The 20,332-nt window shown below is 43.6% G+C and overlaps 1 protein-coding gene across 1 annotated transcript; it reads right to left on the bottom strand.

The window, feature by feature from the left end:
* Positions 1–58: 58 nt before the first annotated feature.
* On the bottom strand, positions 59–18,615 carry HHLA2 (HHLA2 member of B7 family). Its single transcript, XM_084274502.1, has 7 exons — positions 18,293–18,615; positions 8,297–8,393; positions 6,887–7,207; positions 6,176–6,436; positions 4,670–4,960; positions 2,257–2,384; positions 59–1,211 (listed from the first exon to the last, which is right to left on the bottom strand). The coding sequence occupies exons 2-7, from the start codon at positions 8,358–8,360 to the stop codon at positions 1,044–1,046; spliced, it is 1,233 nt and encodes a 410-aa protein (XP_084130628.1). The 5' UTR covers positions 8,361–8,393; positions 18,293–18,615; the 3' UTR covers positions 59–1,043.
* Between the last annotated feature and the right edge of the window lie 1,717 nt (positions 18,616–20,332).

Below are 20,332 nucleotides of genomic sequence, written 5' to 3'. Positions count from 1 at the left end.
GCAGATGTAGAAAACACCAAGCACTTACTGAAATAAATACGAAGTGAAAATCCAAAGATACTGTATAGTGTATTCCATTCATTTCTTTGTGGTTTTATTTTGCCAAGCCCCAGGGATCAAGAAAAGACTACATCTTGCTAACAGCCTGCTTCATTATGTTGGAACAAATCATAATTGGCAGATCTCTGACAAAATCAAAACCAAGGGCCAATTCAGTCATGCTTCACAGCCTCGTGTATTTCATGTGCAGATTGTTAAAGCAACACCGATTAAACCTGTGCAGGGGGAACAGTCCAAATAACCCATTGTGTTTGTCCTGCCAGTCAGAGTCCGTATGACTTCAGTAGGAAAGCACTCAGTGGACTTCGTATGAATTTAGAAGCTTCCCCTGTGACCAGCCAAAGGATGTCTGTCTGCCAGCTACAGGAGAGACATAGGAGACGCTGTGGAAGGATATGTCCGGTCAGGACTGCCTGTGGCTCAGAAATAAAGTGTTATCTTTTAATCAGAGAAGTTGGTTTTGCTTGAAATTTAAATACTAAATGAAGTGCAAAACAGGAAGCTCTCCCTCATACTGGAAAAAAAAAATCCCTCAAAACTAAGTCCTCTTCTGTAGAAACCTTTTCATTGTCCCCTTAGGATACCCAAGTTCCAATTTCTCATGCCAACTCTTCCTCTACACGTGTCAATTGACTTTCATGTTTTTTCTTATTAGTTCAGGTGTTTGTTGCTCGGATAATCACACCTCGTTAGCATCTGTCTGTGCAGGGAGTGATTTTCTTCTGTGTCCTGGTTTTGGCTAGCATTGAGTTAATTTTCACGAGGATCTGGGACATGGGTAGTTAGGACAGGTGACCCAAACTAGACAAAGGGTTATTCCATACCATATGATGCCATGCTTGGCATGAAAGTCCATTAGTTGGGGAGGGCTGTTTCCAGACTGGATCTGGGGTGCTCTGAGTGTGGGCTGAGTGTCCAGTTGGTCAGCGGGTCTGTAAATTGCCTTGTCTTTATCACCCACTGTGTTATTCTAAGTCCTGTTGTTATTTTTCTCTCCTTTCTACATTTGTCTCCCCATTCTTCTCCCCAACCTGCTGAGTGGAGGGGTGAGAGGCCACGTGGTGCTCAGATGCTTGTTGGGTAGAACTATCAGATTCTTGTGTGTTACAGTGATTATATTTCTTCCGCTGATTCTGTTTCTTCCGATGCTTCTGTCAAAGGTAGAATGTGTAAAATTAAACCTCTAGTGGAAACAGCACAGAACTGTAAGGAAGAGTCAGTATTTTCCATTTCAACATTAGCTGAGTAGAATAAACATCTACATGCAGAAACATTCCTGTTTCTTCCACCTAGTCATCCATCATGGTAACCAGAGCTGAGTTAACCTGTAAACTGTTCCACTTCCTCTGATTATGGTATGATAAAGGTCTCAAGAAACCCCAAGATAAATGAATCTTGCTTAATTTTTTTAAGTTAAACAGCTGCATCTCAAAAGTCTGTCAGCATCTCTAAAGCATGTTAGCATTAAAATTGACTAATAAGCATGCAAGTGAATCTCTTAAGTGACAGGATAAATGAGGAAATACAGAGATTCAGTCATTTTAGAGTTGGATTTTTGGTATGTTCTTGTTGAAGCTTATGGCAACAATTGTAAAATACCTCCTGAATGTTACCAAATTTAGGTTATGACAAAATCTTGAGGTCCAGAGAATTCAAAAAGTGTACCGCTCCATGGATGGGGCTGTACTGTCTGATGCAGAAATATGTATCATAAGAACCTCAAGCTACAGTTCCTTTTTTTGAGGATACGTGCCACCAATGCACAAGGAGACAGGGACTATAAGACAGACAACCTATTACAAATGCACAAGAATAAAATGCATCCACTTCAAGATGCAGTACTCTAGGAGACAGGTAGACAGATGAGATCAGGGACCACATGATTATAAAAGTACCTTAAACAAAACAATTAGTATAAATTCACACTGCAGCTTTGGTGAGCTTTGACACTGGTACATCTAGAGCCCAAAATACTATTTTGATTATACCCAAAGAGGGCCTTCTGGAAGTAGGAAACAGCAAGAATGAGGACAATTTATTTATGCTGAAACATCCTACATTATTATCCTACATTTTCAGTCTTTGTTGTATGTTTTAGCCCATGAAAATGGAATTTATGTTTTGGTTAAACATTCAAGGTCTGGATTTAATCTTGATAGTACCTTTAAAAATAAATCCCCTAAAGACTGTACATACCTTACGCCTGACCATCAGCAGCAGTATTGTAATCCCTCCGAGCAGCACTCCAAGCACTCCAAGCACTCCGAGCACTGCGAGCACTCCGAGCCGTTGGGACACAATCTTCAAGGTGTTACTTGAGTTTTCTTTAAAAACACAAATCCCAAAAAGTTTAACAGAAGCGCTTTATATTGCAAAGTAACGTTTGCTCTTGTTCACTAAGTACATTGAGGCTATGATTCTTCTCTCACCTATAATCTAAAAGCTATGATTTAGGGAGAACCTCTGTTTCTTCTTAATGTTACTAACACAACAATGTTCAAATTATTTGACCCATACTGTAAGACTGGGCCATTTTGTCATGCAACTATCTCATGACATTTATCATGAGTTAAATGATACTTTAATGAGTTAAATGCAAATAGCTGAAAGCAGATTATCTAACTTAACTATACTGATACAAAATTCCACATGTTCTCACGTAGCACAATTTGATGACTTAACACAAATCCTGCTAAAAACCCCTCAACTGCCCAGTACAGTAACCACTGCCTCTAGGTACTCCAGTGCTTGGTGCCATTAACGGTACTGCTGATTTCCAGCAGAACAACTCCGTAAGCGTTATCCCACCTGGACCTTGGATTTCTGCTGCAAAACGCACACGACCCTTATCTGAAACATTTCTAAACTTCATGATGGAACCGTGCAACCCAGGTGGGCACAGAAGCAGTGGATCCCGAGGTAGGCAAAGGATACCACAGGAGACAAGAGCCTGTCTAGCAGAAACCTCTACACAGCACCAAGGGTCTCACTACTCCAGCCAGGTTCAGCGTGAGAACTCTCAGGCCTGGAGTACTCATTCCTTTAAGTACTGTTCTTCTACTTCAGGCTTCCTTTCCACTGCTGCATCTCATCCAAAGAATCTGAAAAATTCTCCACTCCTCTGGAAACTCTCTGCAGATGTTTAGCAAACAGTTCAAAAAAGAGAACTGCCTAAACAGAGCATTTAATCTAGTCACTGCCTTTAGCTTGGCTCTACCTCTACATGCAGACCTGTGTTTACATCTTGTCAGTTCCTCTGGCAGAGCAGTCTGAAGCTGCAGCCTTTCTTCACACAGGATAAGCCTGTGCTGCCACAAAGGTGCTCATCTCTCCGGTGTCTTCTCTGTACTTCTGTTTCACCAGGAGGAAAATTCCATCAGCAGCACAGTAATTTAGCCGCTAAAGAGGGGATTTATATCACCTATGGCTATTGTAAGAAAGAGCCACCTGCAGAGAGCAGCTAGAGAAAGGCATTTACAGAGGATTATCCAGATCATGTTTGCACTGGACAGGTGCACATGCCTGTCTCCAGCCAACATACAGGGGGACCAATGGACTTGTGCACACGGGTTAGGAGCACCCACTAAGCATGTAACTCCTTGGAGGTGTTCAATGCCCCCCACTGCAGAAGCACAGTACTGGCTTTACTGGACAAGGAAAATCATGCTGAAATTTGAGCTGAGAGGAAGTTTGTTTGTCTGACTTAATTGTTTTCTTTAATCTAACTTCCCTCCTTCAGGTTGCATATAGCCACTGCCATTTAAAACACACCCCCCAGATCAAGTTTTCAGACTGAAACGAAGCTATCATGGGGGAGGGGGAAGAAAGGAGTGAAAAATACAAAGTCACTTATTCTAGCCCCTTGGCTGTTACGCTGCCTCTGTTTGTCAGGTCTTGCTGGCTTGTTTGAAATTTTTTTCTTTCTTAAAAAATAAAAAAACACACCCAGAAAAAAAACCCCAAACCAAACAACTGAGGTGCCCTATATCAGTTCTCAGCCTTTTAGGTGGTTGTAGTTGACTACTACTACTCTTTGCCTATGTATTACTGGGTGAATGGGTTTCTTTCTCCTCCGTTTGGACTGAGATTCAAGGAAGCTGCATCCCAAACATCACCCCCTTTCCAAACAAATCTGTAACTTGTTTGCGCTGTTATTTCAGAAAGTGCATGTTCTCCTCAGCCATGTTTCTTCTTTAGGCAAATTTCCTCCACATTTTGGGCTTCCCTTCACCTCCCTGCTACCTTAAAAGATTGCATTTGCTCGCAGCAGGGCATTTAGGACTTCTGAGAGTTTTGCTGTGCCCTCAGCTCTGAGGGCAGGTTTGGCAGCTGAGGGCAGCCCCTGATTTTGAGACCTTTCCCACAACAAGCTGTTGATTGGAAAAAATAAAGAAGAAACTTGAAGTCTTTAGATAAATACAGCTTAGGTCATGTGGATCTTTGTTTGGCTGGTTTTTTCCCCTGGGACAACAATAATAAAATCTCTCATCTACCCACCTGTCCTCATTACACAATTGTTTTTTCCCACTATTTTAAAGACTTTTGAGTGCCCCTTTGGCCCTGCATTCCCTTCACAGGTCCCCATCCTCCACAATGAGTGGCAACTTACCCACTTGCAAAGTTGTCACAGAAAGTTTTGTGTAGCGGGGTGATGAAATGTCACAGACATACTCTCCGCTGTCATCTGCCGTAAGGTCATCCAAGATCAGCGAGAAGTCACTTTGGTTAATCTGGACTCCAGGCTGGTAGGAGTGAGATGTACCATTGAAGGAAGCCAGGACTGAGGTCGCTGCATTTCTGGTTAACGTCCAGACAACGCTGAAGCTCTGGGTGTTTGCTGTGCTACTGCTGACTTCACAAGGAATTACAGCCCTGCTTCCTTCCACGTCAGACAGCTGGTCTGAAACAGATAAATCAAGAACCTGCTAACATTTATTATTTTTAATACTATGAAGGTTATTTAGGTAATTTCTGAATTTTAAGTCCAACCACGCTTGGTTTTGGTGTGTGGATCTAAACAGACACAGGCATGGGGCTGAAAACCATGAGGACAAAACAATAAAGTACATTATATCAGGAAAAAGAAAAGCTGGGTGTTTTCAAAACATTCCAGTGAGAGGATAGAAGGATGCAGGGAAACTCCAACAGAAGGGTAATGATGTGTAGCTTTTTTCTTGTGGATCAAAAGGATAGATTAGCAAAATAAGACTTGTTAGCTGTTATGATGCCATCACTGAAACCTTCCATAGTAGTAAACTACTGTATGTAAAACAATAACTGCACTTTTGTTTGGAAGCACATGCGGGGGATTAGGAACTGAGTGTGTCTGGGCACACCTTAGGGGGAAATTGGGAATGGAGGTAGCCATGCACATCACACAAAGGAATTGCTCTCACATTGCTATTGATAGAATTAAAATATAGGTCCTAAGAAACAGGAGAGGTTGAAAAGTACCAGTTAGTTATTTGAACTGAATTTCCAGTAAAAGTTTGGGATTGCAGGAGGACAAAACAGAAGAGTTGAAATTTAACAGCCCTGTTTTCTCTTAACTAACAAAATGAGCTGCTCTCTGCTCCAATGTAACCAGTGTTTGCTGCGCTCCACCGCCAGGCACCCCCAGGACTCAGCCCAGGTACTTGGACTCAAATGAACTTGAAGTGTAAAGAGCTGACACAGTTCTGGCAGAAGATGGGGAACAGACCCAGTAAGGACTGCATGTGTCTAGAGCAGCAGGCAAACTTCACCCTGCCTCGTATAACCCACAGGGTCACTAAGGGTTCCGTGCATTTGGTCTAAGTCCAGTCTTTTCTTGATAGACTGTAAAGTTGGATTATTGTGCACAGACTGTGAAGTTTGATTATTGTGCACAGACTGTGAAGTTTGATTATTGTGCACCACTTGAAATGTGAAACAGATAAGGAAAAAATGTTCAGAGTAAAGCTAACTTACAGAATTGTGATGACATCCTGCCTTGTAACTGTAACAAACGAGTTTCAAAGAGGAAAACACAACTTTTTGTACCAATCCTGTACCCATCCTGACCTACTCACTTTGGCCCTGAAAGCAGCTGCCACAGTCAGTAACAATGCAGGAAGGGACTTCCATTCATTCCTACCTTGCATCCTCCATTCAGCATACCACTCTTCCTGAGGCAGACGAACACGACAGTAGTAAGGATCAGTTGTGTTTATAATGTTCTTGTAACTTCTAAAATAATAGAGAACTCCATCTCTGGTGTCCTGCCGACCTGTTTCTTGAGTGGATTCATTACCTTGTACCCAAGATATATCTGGTGTTGGATAAGTGAGAAAGGCATAGCACCTCAGTGTCCTTTCTGTGTCTGTCTTCAGGTATTCCAGTGCATAGTAGGAAGGAACTGTACATTAAAAAAAATATCCTGTTAGTATCAAAATCCTTTTTAACTTGAAATTATCAGTCTTTCGAAATAACACTGGGGATAATAAATGAAACTGGGAAGAAAATTTAATGTGTTTGATTTCAGAAGGAAGCATATTATTACTTATTGCCAGAGTCCATACTGTTCTGAGAAACCACATAATGTTTTGAAATTCAAGTATACTACTTAGTTAGCCTTCAGAAATCATGGAGCAGTAGGTTATGAGAACAATGATGCACTATATTTTTTCAGTCCATGTTAGTACATCTCACCAGAGAAAATTAATTGCCTTGTAATACTATTAGGTCCCAAAGGTACTTTGTTAGCTTGGAAGATTTTGATTCCATGTGAGATATAACACAAGAAAATCTGTTGGTTTAATCCCATTTCCACTGCTGGGACCCAAGCAGTTTTTGACATCTTACTGACCTCTTACATGCAGCACGACTTCAACTTCTTTTTTATCTTGCTGTGTTCCCACATAACATTTGTAACGGCCTTCATCCGTCATGGTCAAGTTACTAAGCTTCAAGGAGGCATTTCCATCACGAATGTTCTGATAGAAAAGGTATGTTCTATTTCTGTAATTTAGGTCTTGCTCTGCCAGCTGATCCCTATGGTAATAGTAAGCATGCACGTTTTTAACCCCTTTCTTCCAGTATATCACTTCATCACGCCCAGGTGTGAAAGCACAAGGGAGGATGCAGTCCTTGGAAAAAAGCCCTGTTACCGTTTCCTCTTCTGTATCACCTAAATCACATCAAGCAGAAATGATCAAGTTAAACCTAGTCTTCTGCCCCTCCTCATCTCTGACAAAGAAACTCCCACTCTGGCAGGCAGCACATGCCTACAGAGCAGGCCAACGGCTCTTTCACAGTTCTCTGGGAATGTGAGTCCCTGGGACAGCAAGGGTTTTAATTTTGTTTAATCAATATTATAATGCAGAGTTCTTGTCTTTGAACACCTTTAAGTAGATATCCTGAGTATGCACCTACATATTCAAATCACTACCCTGCCACCTTAGCACCTGAGCTTCAAGTGCATTCCAAAAGCACCACCTTGGAAATCAAAACCCTTTTGAGCCGCACTTCACTACTCACTAAAGCGCTGGTGCCACCATGGTGCAATGGCCTGGGTTGCCAATAGCCTCACATAGAGCCAAGCCACAGGAAAAAAAGGACATGCCAACAGGAAGGACAGAACTGCCTGAAACAGCTTCATCACCTCAGTGGGTGTCAGGGAGCTCTGCCCCAGCCCCTGGAGGTAATTACAATGTGGATGCCTCAACATTTAATTCACATAAGTGAATAATCTCATTGCTGTTAACATTTAATCTAGGCCTTGCTGGAAGAAAAGAACAATTTTAAATTAATCTTTTTAAAACTGACTGTATTAACTTACTATTGTTATACAGACTTTCTTGGCCAAGGTCAGACAATCTGTTAAGCTGGTAGTGAGTGTGTGGCTACAGCTGTCTCCTCAGAAATTCTGATGCTCTCTCCAGCTCATCTGGCAGTGCAATCCAGATGAATCAACCAATGTACTTCTAATCCATTTTCAGTATAAATTGACAACAACTGCCTGTTGAACATGACACCACCAGCCAAGCCATAGGACAGAAATCTGGGCAGGTAACAGTTTGGGTGCTCAACGTGATTGATGGCCATGGCCATCCATGTAGACATCTTCCAAACAGTTGTCCATTTGCTTTGGGACTATTTTACATTACCCCAAATCAGTTATTTATCTTTAATAAACAGTGTTTGAATTCATTCCCCCAAATAAAAACAATGCATAATAACAGTCTTATTTTTCATAAACAAGAGAGCTAAAACCTACCAAGAACTGTAGCACTTATGTAAAATAAAGAGATGAGAAGAGATAGTGTTTCCTGTCCCCTCATGTCTTCTTTGGTCTATAGTAGATGCATGTCAAACTGTCAACATAAAAGGAGGGCAGAAAACCTGGTTAAATGCAAGTAAAATATTATACCCTTATTATATAATTACCTTTCTACAACTTATTAAGAACTGCAGCCCTCTGTAACATGTTTTTTGTTTGCAACGACATAGGCACAATTTTTGGCCTTAAGGTCATTACGTAACACCATACATTTAATAATGGTTGAGACCCTCTCATTAACATGTAATCCCTCACTGATTGATACTGTACTTGTTTTTAAGTGTTTGCTTTCAGTGTTTTACAGGGCTAGGGAACATTAGTCCTCACCATCCATGAACAGAACACTGAGGAAAAATCATTACGTGCCATTTCCAAATGAGTTTAAGATGTCCCATGTCAACCCTTCTACCCCCTAAAATATATTTTTGATCATGGCAAGATTTGACTGAGGCAGGAAACTTCCCTGTGTTTGCAAATACTGCAGTTACAAAGAACTTTTCACACCTTTCCCCAGACCAAAAGAGCATCCACTGAACTTCCAAAAACACAAGTATGTAAATCTCAGGTAGGAAGGCTAAGGAAGAGGAGGAGGTTCTGCCATCATGTATTCTGTTTTGTCAGTTAAATGATAATGAACTGCAAGCTCTTTTGCAGAACAGAAAAGAATGATCTTATTGTAGCTGGCAGACCACACTCTTCCTCAACCAGGCACACTATTCTAAAATACAGCATACCACGATGCAGAAATTCCCCCGCAAATTAAATAGCTTGAAAAGGTGCTAAAGAGCTTGCCCTAATTCCTTTCCCCATCCCCAAAGGATGGCTATCATTACCATTCCTGACTTACACACATGCTGTGGGTTTGCATGGCAAGATTTGGGGGGAGGGGGGAGCTGTGGGTGTGGTTTCTGCAAGAAGCTGCTACAAGGCCGAGCCAATTAGCAATGGTGGTAATGCCTCTGTGATAACATATTTAAGAAGAAAAGAAAAAAACCTCCAGGTGGCTGTTTTTTGCCACCAGAGGAGGGAATGGCAAGATGTAAGAAACTGTGTGGATACCAAGGCCAGTAAAGGAGAGGAAGCTCCAAGTACTGGAGGAGAGATTCCCCTACAGCCTGTGGAGAAGACCATGGAAAAGCAGGTTGTCTCCCTGCAGCCCATGGTAGATGATGGGGAGTAAAAATCCCACAGGACCAACAGAAACAACTCGTGATGAACTGACTGAAACCCCATTCCTCATCCCCCCCACGACACCTAGAGGGGGGAGAAATGAGAGAAAACATGAATAAAGCTGAGCCCAGGAAGAAGGGAGGGGTGGGGAATGCTATTTTAAGATTTGGTTTTATTTCTCATTATCCTACTCTGTTTTCATTGGGTACTTTCTTGGAGGGTATTTGGGTGTGGTAATAAATTAGATGCATTTTTTTAATTCCATGTTGACTCTGTTCTGCCCATTGTGGAATGATCTCTCCCTGTCCTTATCTTGACTCAAGAGCCTCTCAGTGTATATTTTCCTCTTCTGTCTGGCTGAAAAGGGGAGTGATAGAGCAGCACTGGTGGGCATCCAGCCTCCAGCCAGGGTCAAACCACCCTATCACAGCAAAATTTTAGCCAGGTTTTCTAGCCAATTCTTTTAATACTGATGAATAATTTTGACTGATGTGCATCACTGGATTTGGGGTGAATTTTAGTCTTATGACCTATGGATTTTTGCACATTATTTCTATTGTAAAGTGTCCTGGTTTTGGTCAGGATGGAGTTAACTTCTTTTGTAGCAGCGGATGGAATGCTGTGTTTGAGAGTTAAAATGAAAGCAGTGCTGGTAACACCCTGATGGTTTTAGTTGCTGTCAGACAGTCAAGGACTTTCTCAGTTCTTCATATTTCTCTATTCATGAGAAATATAATGCCAATTACGTCCTGCTCAGTATAACGGGGGGCTGATGGGAGGAGGAGCAGGGCGGCTCTGGGATGCGCGGTTTTTGGGGGACAGTTGGGTTCCGGGACGGCTCTGGGTGGCATGGCCTGAGTTGTGGGTTCGGTGAGAAACTGCATTGTGTATCAACAGCTTCATAGATTTTTTTTGCTCTAAAGTCCTGTTAGCATTGATATATTTTATCCTTCTGCTATTTTAGTAAACTATCCTTATCCCAACCCACAGGCTCTTGGTTTCTTGGTTTTGGGGTTGTTATTTGCCCCTTCCTTTTCCCTTCCCTTGCCTCGCACACCCCTCCCCCTCTTGCCCTGCTCTTTTCCTTTAAAGGAAAAAGAGCCGCGTGGATCTCGGCTCTCAGCCAGGGTAAAACCACGACAGTCTTTTTTGGCACCCAATGTGGGGCCCGAAAGGTTGGGATAACAGTAGATTGGACCCTGACCCGATTGTAATTAAGACAAAGTTGTGATGAGCACTGTTGTTTAAGCAGTCTCTGGTCACAATGCTGTGGTATTTATTCACAAGGCTGTGGTCACAGCTGTGGCAGCAAAACCACTGCATGCTGTATGCAGTCCTGGCAGGATTTTTTACCATCTCGGGGCTGCAGCTTCTGTTTTTGTTATGATAGCAGTCTATGATACCATAATATCGATGACCATGAGCTTGTGCTGGTACTTGTATGAGATTTTCTGCCCTGTCTATTCTTTGGACAGGAAGGGGTTAATGACGGCAGCCGGTATGGTGGGGGTACAGAAAGAAATAGCTACACTGTTTTCTTTCTCTTTGGGCTAAATACATCAGCTCTTATAACAGTTTTTGAAACTTTTCAACATCCCTGGGATATTCAAACTATGAATACCACTCATGAGCTTTCTCTGAGGCTGGATAATCACGAGTGGCAGGGTACGTGGCAGAGTATGGGCAACTACCTAGGCACTTTCTCACGCCCGATGTTTTGGAGTTTCACCCCTGAACAGTTACAGGACCCTGATAAAGTGACTGCATATCTGAAAAGAAATTGCTGCAAGTTTCCCAGAGATGCACACCTTACTGCACTGTGCTGGGCCCTGGCCACTATTTACCAAACACTGCTTGATAGCAGGCAGCACTGTCAGTACTGTCAGCACTGTCAGAGGGAAAGGAAGGAAAACAGACCAGCAGAGACTGTAGCTGCTGCAACCCCTATGACTAGCACAGAGGTCACTGTAACTCCCATGACTAGCACTGTGGCTACTGCACCCCCTGTGACAGGAAATGTGGCTATTGCAACCTGTCCAACCGATGCTGCAGCTACTGCTACCCCTACAGCAGATACTGCTGATGAAACAAAAAACCAACCCACACCAGTGTCTGTTGCTCCCATACAAAAAAGGAAACACACAGAGCAATCGGTTCGTGTAGTGAAGGATGATGATGATGATGATGATGATGATGATGATGATGATGATGATGAAGCAGGGCCATATGGAGCATGTCAGGATGAAGCAGAACCAGAGGTTGTCACACAATCCCTGAGCCTGAGTGAGCTGCGTGAGGTTCAAAAGGATTTCAGCCGCCACCCAAGTGAGCACATCATCACTTGGTTGCTCCGATGCTGGGATCACAGGGACAATAGTCTGGAATTAGATGGCAGGGAGGCCAAGCAGTTGGGATCCCTAGCTAAGAAAGGAGGCATTGACAAGGCTATTGGGGAATAAAGTGGAAATCCTCAGCCTCTGGAGGTGACTACTGTCAAGTGTGAAGGAAAGGTATCCCATAAAGGAATATATTACATGTCAGTCACCCAAGTGTAACAGCATAGAGACAGCTGTCCAGCACCTGAGAGAATTAGCTGTATGGGAGATAATTTATTATGATCTGGACAACTCACAGCTTCCCTCTGATCCTGATGAAGTCCTATGCACCCCAGATATGTGGCGTAAGGTTGTACGAAGTGCACCAGCAGGGCACACCAATTCACTGGCATCAATGGACTGGAGTGATGCAGATCCACCAAGCGTGTATCACGTGTCCTGCCAACTCCGGAGATATCAGGACAATGTTTCCCTCTCTGTCATCGCAGTGGTAGAGAAACTGGTCAAATGATTTGACAACAATGTGTCCAACTCCCAACCCATATGGAGCGATGTTGCAGCTACTGGGAGAAAACGTCCATCATCCCAGAAGGGAGGATACAGAAGGTACACACCGCGAGAGACGCTGTGGTTTTACCTGCGTGACCATGGTGAGGACATGAGTAAGTGGGGTATGCAGCCCACCTCAGCCCTTCAAGCACGAGTAAATGAGCTGCGAGGTAAAAGAATCGCACAACGAGATTCTGCCAGGAAGAACGCTGCACCAGTGAACAGCCAATACAATCAGAAACAATAGAGGTGCCCTGCCTCCAGCCAGGTGGAGGAGAGGGATAACCGTGTTTATTGGACTGTGTGGATCCGATGGCCTGGCACGTCAGACCCACAAGAGTACAAGGTTCTGGTGGATACTGGTGCCCAGTGTACCAGGGACAGAACCTGTTTGCATTTCCGGAGTGACAGGGGGATCCCAGCAATTGACTGTGTTAGAGGCTGAAGTGAGCTTAACTGGGAAGGACTGGGAGAAACAACCCATTGTGACTGGCCCAGAAGCTCCGGGCATTTTAGGTATAGATTACCTCCGTAGAGAGTATTTTAAAGACCCAAAAGAGTACCGATGGGCTTTTGGAATAGCTGCTTTGGAGACAGAAGAAATTGAACAATTGTGTGCCTTGCCTGGACTCTCAGAGGATCCTTCTGTTGTGGGGTTGTTGAAGGTTGAAGAACAGCGAGTGCCAATTGCTACAATGATGGTGCACAGAAGACAATACCGTACTAACTGAGATTCCCTGATCCCCATCCATAAGCTGATTCGTCAACTGGAGAATCAAGGAGTGATCAGCCAAACCAGCTCACCCTTTAACAGTCCCATATGGCCAGTGCGGAAGTCTGATGGAGAGTGGAGGCTGACAGTAGATTATCGTGGCCTAAATGAAGTCACTCCAGGTATGAGTGCTGCTGTACCGGACATGCTGGAGCTGCAATATGAATTGGAATCAAAGGCAGCCAAGTGGTATGCTACAATTGACACTGCAAATGCTTTCTTCTCAATACCACTGGCGCCAGAGTGCAGGCCACAGTTTGCTTTCACTTGGAGAGGCATCCAATACACGTGGAATCGTCTGCCCCAGGGGTGGAAACACAGCCCCACCATCTGCCATGGACTAATTCAGACTACACTGGAAAAGGGTGAAGCCCCAGAGCACCTGCAGTATATTGATGACATCATTGTATGGGGCAATACAGCAGAGGAAGTATTTGAGAAAGGAAAAAAGGATAATTCAAATCCTTTTAGAAGCTGGTTTTGCTATAAAACAAAGTAAAGTCAAGGGACCTACGCAAGAAATCCAGTTTTTAGGAATAAAATGGCAGGATGGGCGTCGTCAGATCCCAATGGATATTATCAATAAAATAGCAGCTATGTCTCCACCAAGCAACAAAAAGGAAACACAAGCTTCCTTAGGTGTTACAGGTTTTTGGCGAATGCATGTCCCAAACTACAGTCTCATTGTGAGCCCACTTTACCACGTAACTCGGAAGAAGAATGATTTCCAATGGGGCCCTGAGCAGCAACAAGCCTTTGAGCAGATCAAACGCGAGATAGTCCATGCGGTGGCCCTTGGGCCTGTCCGGACAGGGACAGATGTTAAAAATGTGCTTTACACTGCGGCCGGAGAGAATGGCCCTACCTGGAGTCTCTGGCAGAAAGCACAAGGGGAGACTCGAGGTCGACCACTGGGGTTTTGGAGTCGGGCCTACAAAGGATCTGAGGCCAATTATACTCCAACAGAAAAGGAAATACTGGCCGCCTATGAAGGGGTTTGAGCCGCTTCAGAGGTGATTGGAACTGAAACCCAGCTTCTCCTGGCACCCTGACTGCCGGTGCTGAGCTGGATGTTCAAAGGGAAGGTCCCTTCTACACACCATGCCACTGATGCTACGTGGAGCAAGTGGGTTGCACTAATTACTCAGCGGGCTCGAATAGGAAACCCTAATCGCCCAGGAATCGTGGAAGTGATCACACACTGGCCAGAAGGCAAAGATTTTGGGATGTCACCAGAGGATGAGGAGGTAACACGGGCTGAAGAAGCCCCACCTTACAACAAACTGCCAGAGAATGAGAAGCGATATGCCCTGTTCACTGATGGCTCCTGTCGCCTTGTGGGAAGGCATCGAAGATGGAAAGCTGCTGTATGGAGTCCTACAAGACGAGTAGCAGAACCCACTGAAGGAAAAGGTGAATCAAGCCAGTTCACTGAGGTGAAGGCCATCCAGTTAGCCCTGGACATTGCTGAGAGAGAAAAGTGGCCGATGCTCTACCTTTATACTGATTCATGGATGGTAGCTAATGCCCTGTGGGGATGGTTGCAACAGTGGAAAAAGAACAACTGGCAGCATAGAGGCAAACCCATATGGGCTGCTGACTTATGGCAAGATATTGCTGCCCGCTTAGAGAAGCTCGTTGTAAAGGTATGCCATGTTGATGCCCATGTACCTAAGAGTCAGGCCATGGAGGAACATCAAAACAACCATCAGGTAGATAAGGCTGCTAGGATTGAAGTGGCTCAGGTAGATCTAGACTAGCAACGTAAGTGTGAATTATTCCTAGCTTGATGGGCTCATGATTCCTCAGGTCATCAAGGGAGAGACGCAACATATAGATGGGCTTGAGATCGAGGGGTGGACTTAACCATGGATGCTATTGCACAAGTTATCCATGAATGTGAGATGTGCTGCAATCAAGCAAGCTAAGCAGTTGAAGCCTTTTTGGTATAGAGGATGGTGGATGAAATATAAATATGGGGAGGCCTGGCAGATCGACTACATCACCCTCCCACGAACCCGCCATGGCAAACGTTACGTGCTTACAATGGTGGAAGCAACCACCAGCTGGCTAGAAACGTATCCCATACCCCATGCCACTGCCCGGAATACAATCCTGGGCCTTGAAAGGCAAGTCCTATGGTGACACGGCACCCCGGAAAGAATCGAGTCAGACAACGGGACTCATTTCTGAAACACTCTCATAGATACCTGGGCCAAAGAGCATGGCATTGAGTGGGTGTACCACATTCCTTATCATGCACCAGCTTCTGGGAAAATTGAACAATATAATGGGCTCTTAAAGACTACCCTGAAAGCGATGGGTGGTGGAACATTCAAACACTGGGATACACATTTAGCCAAAGCCACGTGGTTAGTTAACTCTAGGGGATCCACCAATCGAGCTGGTCCTGCCCAGTCAAAATTTCCACGTACTGTAGAAGGAGACAGAGTCCCAGTGGTGCATAAGAAGAGTATATTAGGAAAGACGGTTTGGGTCATCCCTGCTTCAGGCAAAGGTAAACCCATGTCTGGGATTGTTTTTCCTCAAGGACCTGGTTGCACTTGGTGGGTAATGCAGAAGAATGGAGAAGTTCGATGTGTACCCCAGAGGGATTTGATTTTAGGTGAGAATAGCCAATATAATTAATAAGGTAGAAAGTGTATTATAATAATTGCTAAATAACCCATTACTGTATATTCATTATTGCTTTAATTGCTGTATGTTGTACCAATGGAGTTACAGCCGGAGTCATACAAGTCAACAAAGGAAGAGTGCCACAATGATGGGACCAAGACCTGGTGTCCCAAGAACTTTTTCCTCTTTCCCTTTGAAGATAAATACCTTTGATTCACAGACTATGAGCATGGACCATGTCAGGTGTATCGGTCGAGAACCCGAGATGCGGCATACAACGATCCAGTGTCACATACTCACACCATGAGAGACTGTTACGACAAATGGAGCCTGAAAATCATGGACTAAAAGTTAATTTACTCAACAAACTCAGAGGAATGGTCCATAGACTAAGGGAATAATACCTGTATGCACATGTGTGCATATACATGCGTACATACATATATGTGTGTCTGAAACAAGAAACTGGTTGTACCCAAAAGAAATGGTTGGATCTGGTCATGACGTAAATGGTATGGAATAAGGGATGGATAATGTCCTGGTTTTGGTCAGGATGTAGTTAACTTCTTTTGTAGCAGCGGATGGAATGCTGTGTTTGGGAGTTAAAATGAAAGCAGTGCTGGTAACACCCTGATGGTTTTAGTTGCTGTCAGACAGTCAAGGACTTTCTCAGCTCTTCATATTTCTTGATTCATGAGAAAGGAGGGGTGAAGCCAGGACAGGTGACTCAAATGGGCCAAAGAGAGTATTCCATGCCAATTACATCCTGCCCAGGATATCGGGAAGCTGATGGGAGGAGGAGCAGGGGTGGCTCCAGGACGTGCAGTTTTTGGGGGACGGTCGGGTTCCGGGACGGCTCTGGGTGGCACGGCCTGAGTTGTGGGTTTGGTGAGAAACTGCATTGTGTATCAACTGCTTCATATATTTTTTTGCTCTAAAGTCCTGTTAGCATTGTTATATTGTATCTTTCTGCTATTTTAGTAAACTATCCTTATCCCAACCCATGGGCTCTTGGATTCTTGGATTTAGGGTTGTTATTTGTCCCTTCCTTTTCCCTTCCCCCCGCGCCCCCCCCCCCCCACACACACACTCCTTCCCCTGCTCTTTTCCTTTAAGGAGCAGGCAGCTGTGTGGATCTCGGCTCTCAGCCGGGGTAAAACCACAACAGAAAGCTAGTGTGATTTATGTATTCTCACTTTTAGGGTAAAAAAATCAATAGAGGCTCATAAAAATATTCAATTTGAGACAGAGATGATGCAAGAGTAAAACAAACACTTAGGTTTTGATGTAGCAACAGTTGCAGTATTCAGAGAAATGTTTGCTGGTCTGTAGAAAAAAATCCAAGGGGTGCGAGATCTGGCCAGCCTTCTTTTTAGAGATCTTACAGGCATGAAGTACATGTATGCAGATAGTTTGAGTCACATTGCAAAGTGCTGAGTAAATATATTTTTTTCTGTTACAGACCTAAATGGCACCACCAAGAAATCTCACCTGAAGGCTTCAGAGAGAAATATGAGTATGAAAAAGATTTTTAAACTGACAGCCTACATCCAGAATTAAGATCACTGTAGTCATGTCAGTTACTGATGCTCTAGTTTTCAGGAGACTTACTCCATCCAGAACCATCACAGGCTCAATTGGGCAGCAGCTCAGCCACGGTTTCTGAGAGCAAGGCAAGGCACCAAAAACTATTTCCAAGACATATAGTGAAGGCAAGCATTGAACAGCTCAGGCTTTGGAAGGGGAACCATTGCACTGGCTTTTGCCACTATAGGAAATTAATACCAAATAGCATATCCTTGCTTTTTGGGGGTATTTTTTCTTGCTATTAGGCATTGGCCAAACCATATATCCTTTGGCAGAATTCAATTTGAATTTTGCAGTCTGAACCCCTGGCTTATTGGCATCCTTATCAGTCTGCTCAGTGAATTTAACCCTGACAGACTTGGGGAACAGACAAGTATTTCACAATATTCTCCTTACCCTATAAAAAGAAAAGTTAATTATTCCTTAGTGAAAAGGGCTCCGATTACTGCCTTTCCAAGGGCAGCATATGTTAATCACAACCGACTTACGAGGACAGGAAATACCTGAGACACTCACATTTTACCAACAAGAAAACTGAAAGCGTGAATTTCTAAGTAACCTGTGTGACTCCCAGACTGCTAAAATCCCATACTATTGATCCACGATACTAGCTCTTCAGAATTTCCCCACTGAATCTTCAGAAGGCATTTTCCATAAGTATTTTATGCATTTCCCCAGTGAATCCCTGATGACTCCAATACCAACACCATATTTCACTTGTTGAGGAATACCCACAAAGGAAGAAGGATCCAACATTTTAAACTTCCAAAATTGTCTCAAGAAGTTGACCAAACCCACTGTATTTTAACATCAATATATACATATCATATATTCCCCCTCCTGCACATTTATAACATCATAGAGTTGTCAAGGGCTTTTTACCTTCTCTGGTTTCACAAGCAGCCAAAAAATTCAGTTTTCTTGTCTCAGGGGTTTCTTGCCTCAGGGGTTTCTTGCAGTCAGGATTTGCTTAAATATATCAAGCAAAAAAAAGCACTTTTCCAGAGCTATGAAACTTTGCTTCTTCATTCTTTCCAAGCCGCACCTATACCTGCCCCAGGTAATTTAACCTGTAGAGTCCTTCCCATGCAGAAATGAAACCAGTTGTTTCTGTAGTGTGAACCATGTTTCTATATACATGAAGCTTCCACATTTTTTGCAGTCACTTCTCTCTCTTCGGGTTTTTCTTAACCATCTCTTTTGCCTGTTGCTGTAACCCAATCTGGACAGCTCTGGAAGCCTTGGAAAACTCGGGGTTCTGCCAAGAGTAAGGGGAACGAAGGGCAGTGGTAGGGGGTGTGGCCTCTTTTAAAGGGGAAGCAGATCAAACATTACTTTTGGATCCCATGGTGACTGAAAGAACATTTCTCCAGTGACAGGCACATGCCTAGTTCGATGTTTTTGTGCTTATATACCCTAATCTCTGCCTCTTGAGAAAGTAATGATGATTCTGGGTGCAGAATTTTTTTATCATCTTTTGATCTTTTCCACCAACCAGCCCCTCCCCATTGCCATGAAGATATCTGTTTCCCAGCACAATGTTTGACGTGAACCCTTTCAGTTTCTCACACTGCTCCATGGCTCAAACACTGTGTAATCTTCATCCAGGGTGGTGATTTTCATGTAACAGATAGAGGAAAGAGAAGATAAAAGGCATGAAATCATACACTTTACAAGAGCAAGGCCAATCATCAAGAATCAGCCACCTAACATTAGAACAATGTTTAAAAACCATTTGCCCCAACCTGTAAGTCTTGGTGAATTCAGGAGAGAGATGAACCAAGATTTACAGTTCCAGCCTTGAAACCAGTCCTTCCTTGCCTGGAAAAGCTCTCTGGTCTGTCCAACACCTCTCATCCTCTTTTGCACTTCTTCCAAGGTGGTAGTTGCACTGTATATGGTGAGACAGCATTCTCCATCGGTTGGATTTAAGGTTCCAAACACCCTCTGCCTGCTCTTTTAACAGTAACATACCTAAAGCTATTGTGTTTTGCAAAGTCATTTTGGATACCCCTTGAATCTGTAAATTGACTTCACAGAAAGTATAACTGGTCCAATTGCTTAGGACATGTATTTTCCAGGTTACACTTTCTAACACAAATTGGTGCATTTTGAGGTCTATATATGGGCTATATATATTTTCTAACATCAGAGAAGTCGTCATGCCCCTGGTATAGTAATGGGGTACTTGGATTGAATGCACCACCCACTCGGGTTACACCTTAGATCCAACACTTTCTTGTCCCCTTTTGTTTTGATGAGAAGGACACATGGTCTGAACTCAATATGCTACTGAGTCAGGGGCCAGGGTTGTCTGTTGTCACTGTAGTTACAAAAGCTCCCAGTCCCCAGTCCCCTCTCACATCGTTCTCGCTAGCAACCTAGTCACCACCAATAAGAGACACTCTCCATACACTCTCCTTTGTCTTAACTAAGGTTTGCATTAGGGGTTCATCCCTGCCCCACACCACGGGGAAATATTTCTCTTATGTGTTCTAGGTCATTAAGAGGGTATGGTTTTGTTTTTTTTTTTTCCCTTGTCAGAATCTGCACCCTTACTTTCGACACCAGTTTGGCAGTGGGTTTCATCTAATTGTTCCCTTCATATTTTCTCCTCATCTGAAGCCCCTGCCAAAGCAGTATGTAGCCTCTGGTTAGTCACTTGCTCAGCATCAAGTTGATCAGGAGAGACTCACTATCTCATTTTATAGATTTTGAAGAGACTTTATTGTCTGTTTGTCAGGGAGTTTTATTTATGGTAGAAGCAACCAGAACTTGGAAAGCATAATGGTAGGTGGTGTGGCCTCTTACTGAGTCATTTGTAGGAAGGAAAGAGAGAAAAGATGAACAGAAACGAGGGAAAGAAAAGGGAGAGGGGGTGAGAGAGAACACCATTCCTGGATCCCATGGTGACAGATTGAG

Source organism: Gallinula chloropus (assembly GCF_964237585.1).
Source record: "Gallinula chloropus genome assembly, chromosome: 1".
NCBI lineage: Eukaryota > Metazoa > Chordata > Aves > Gruiformes > Rallidae > Gallinula > Gallinula chloropus.
Note: the sequence above shows the minus strand (reverse complement) of the source record. Positions and strands in the feature narration are given on the sequence as shown.

What these genes read in the sequence shown, in the direction of transcription:
- HHLA2 (XM_084274502.1), bottom strand. Translation starts at nt 8,360, where the DNA reads ATGAGGGGACAGGAAACACTATCTCTTCTCATCTCTTTATTTTACATA. An exon ending in CATAAGTGCTACAGTTCTTG is followed by an intron (nt 7,208 to 8,296) that starts GTAGGTTTTAGC and finishes GATGTGATTTAG; the next exon opens with GTGATACAGAAGAGGAAACG. An exon ending in TGCTGATGGTCAGGCGTAAG is followed by an intron (nt 1,212 to 2,256) that starts GTATGTACAGTC and finishes TACCTTTGACAG; the next exon opens with AAGCATCGGAAGAAACAGAA.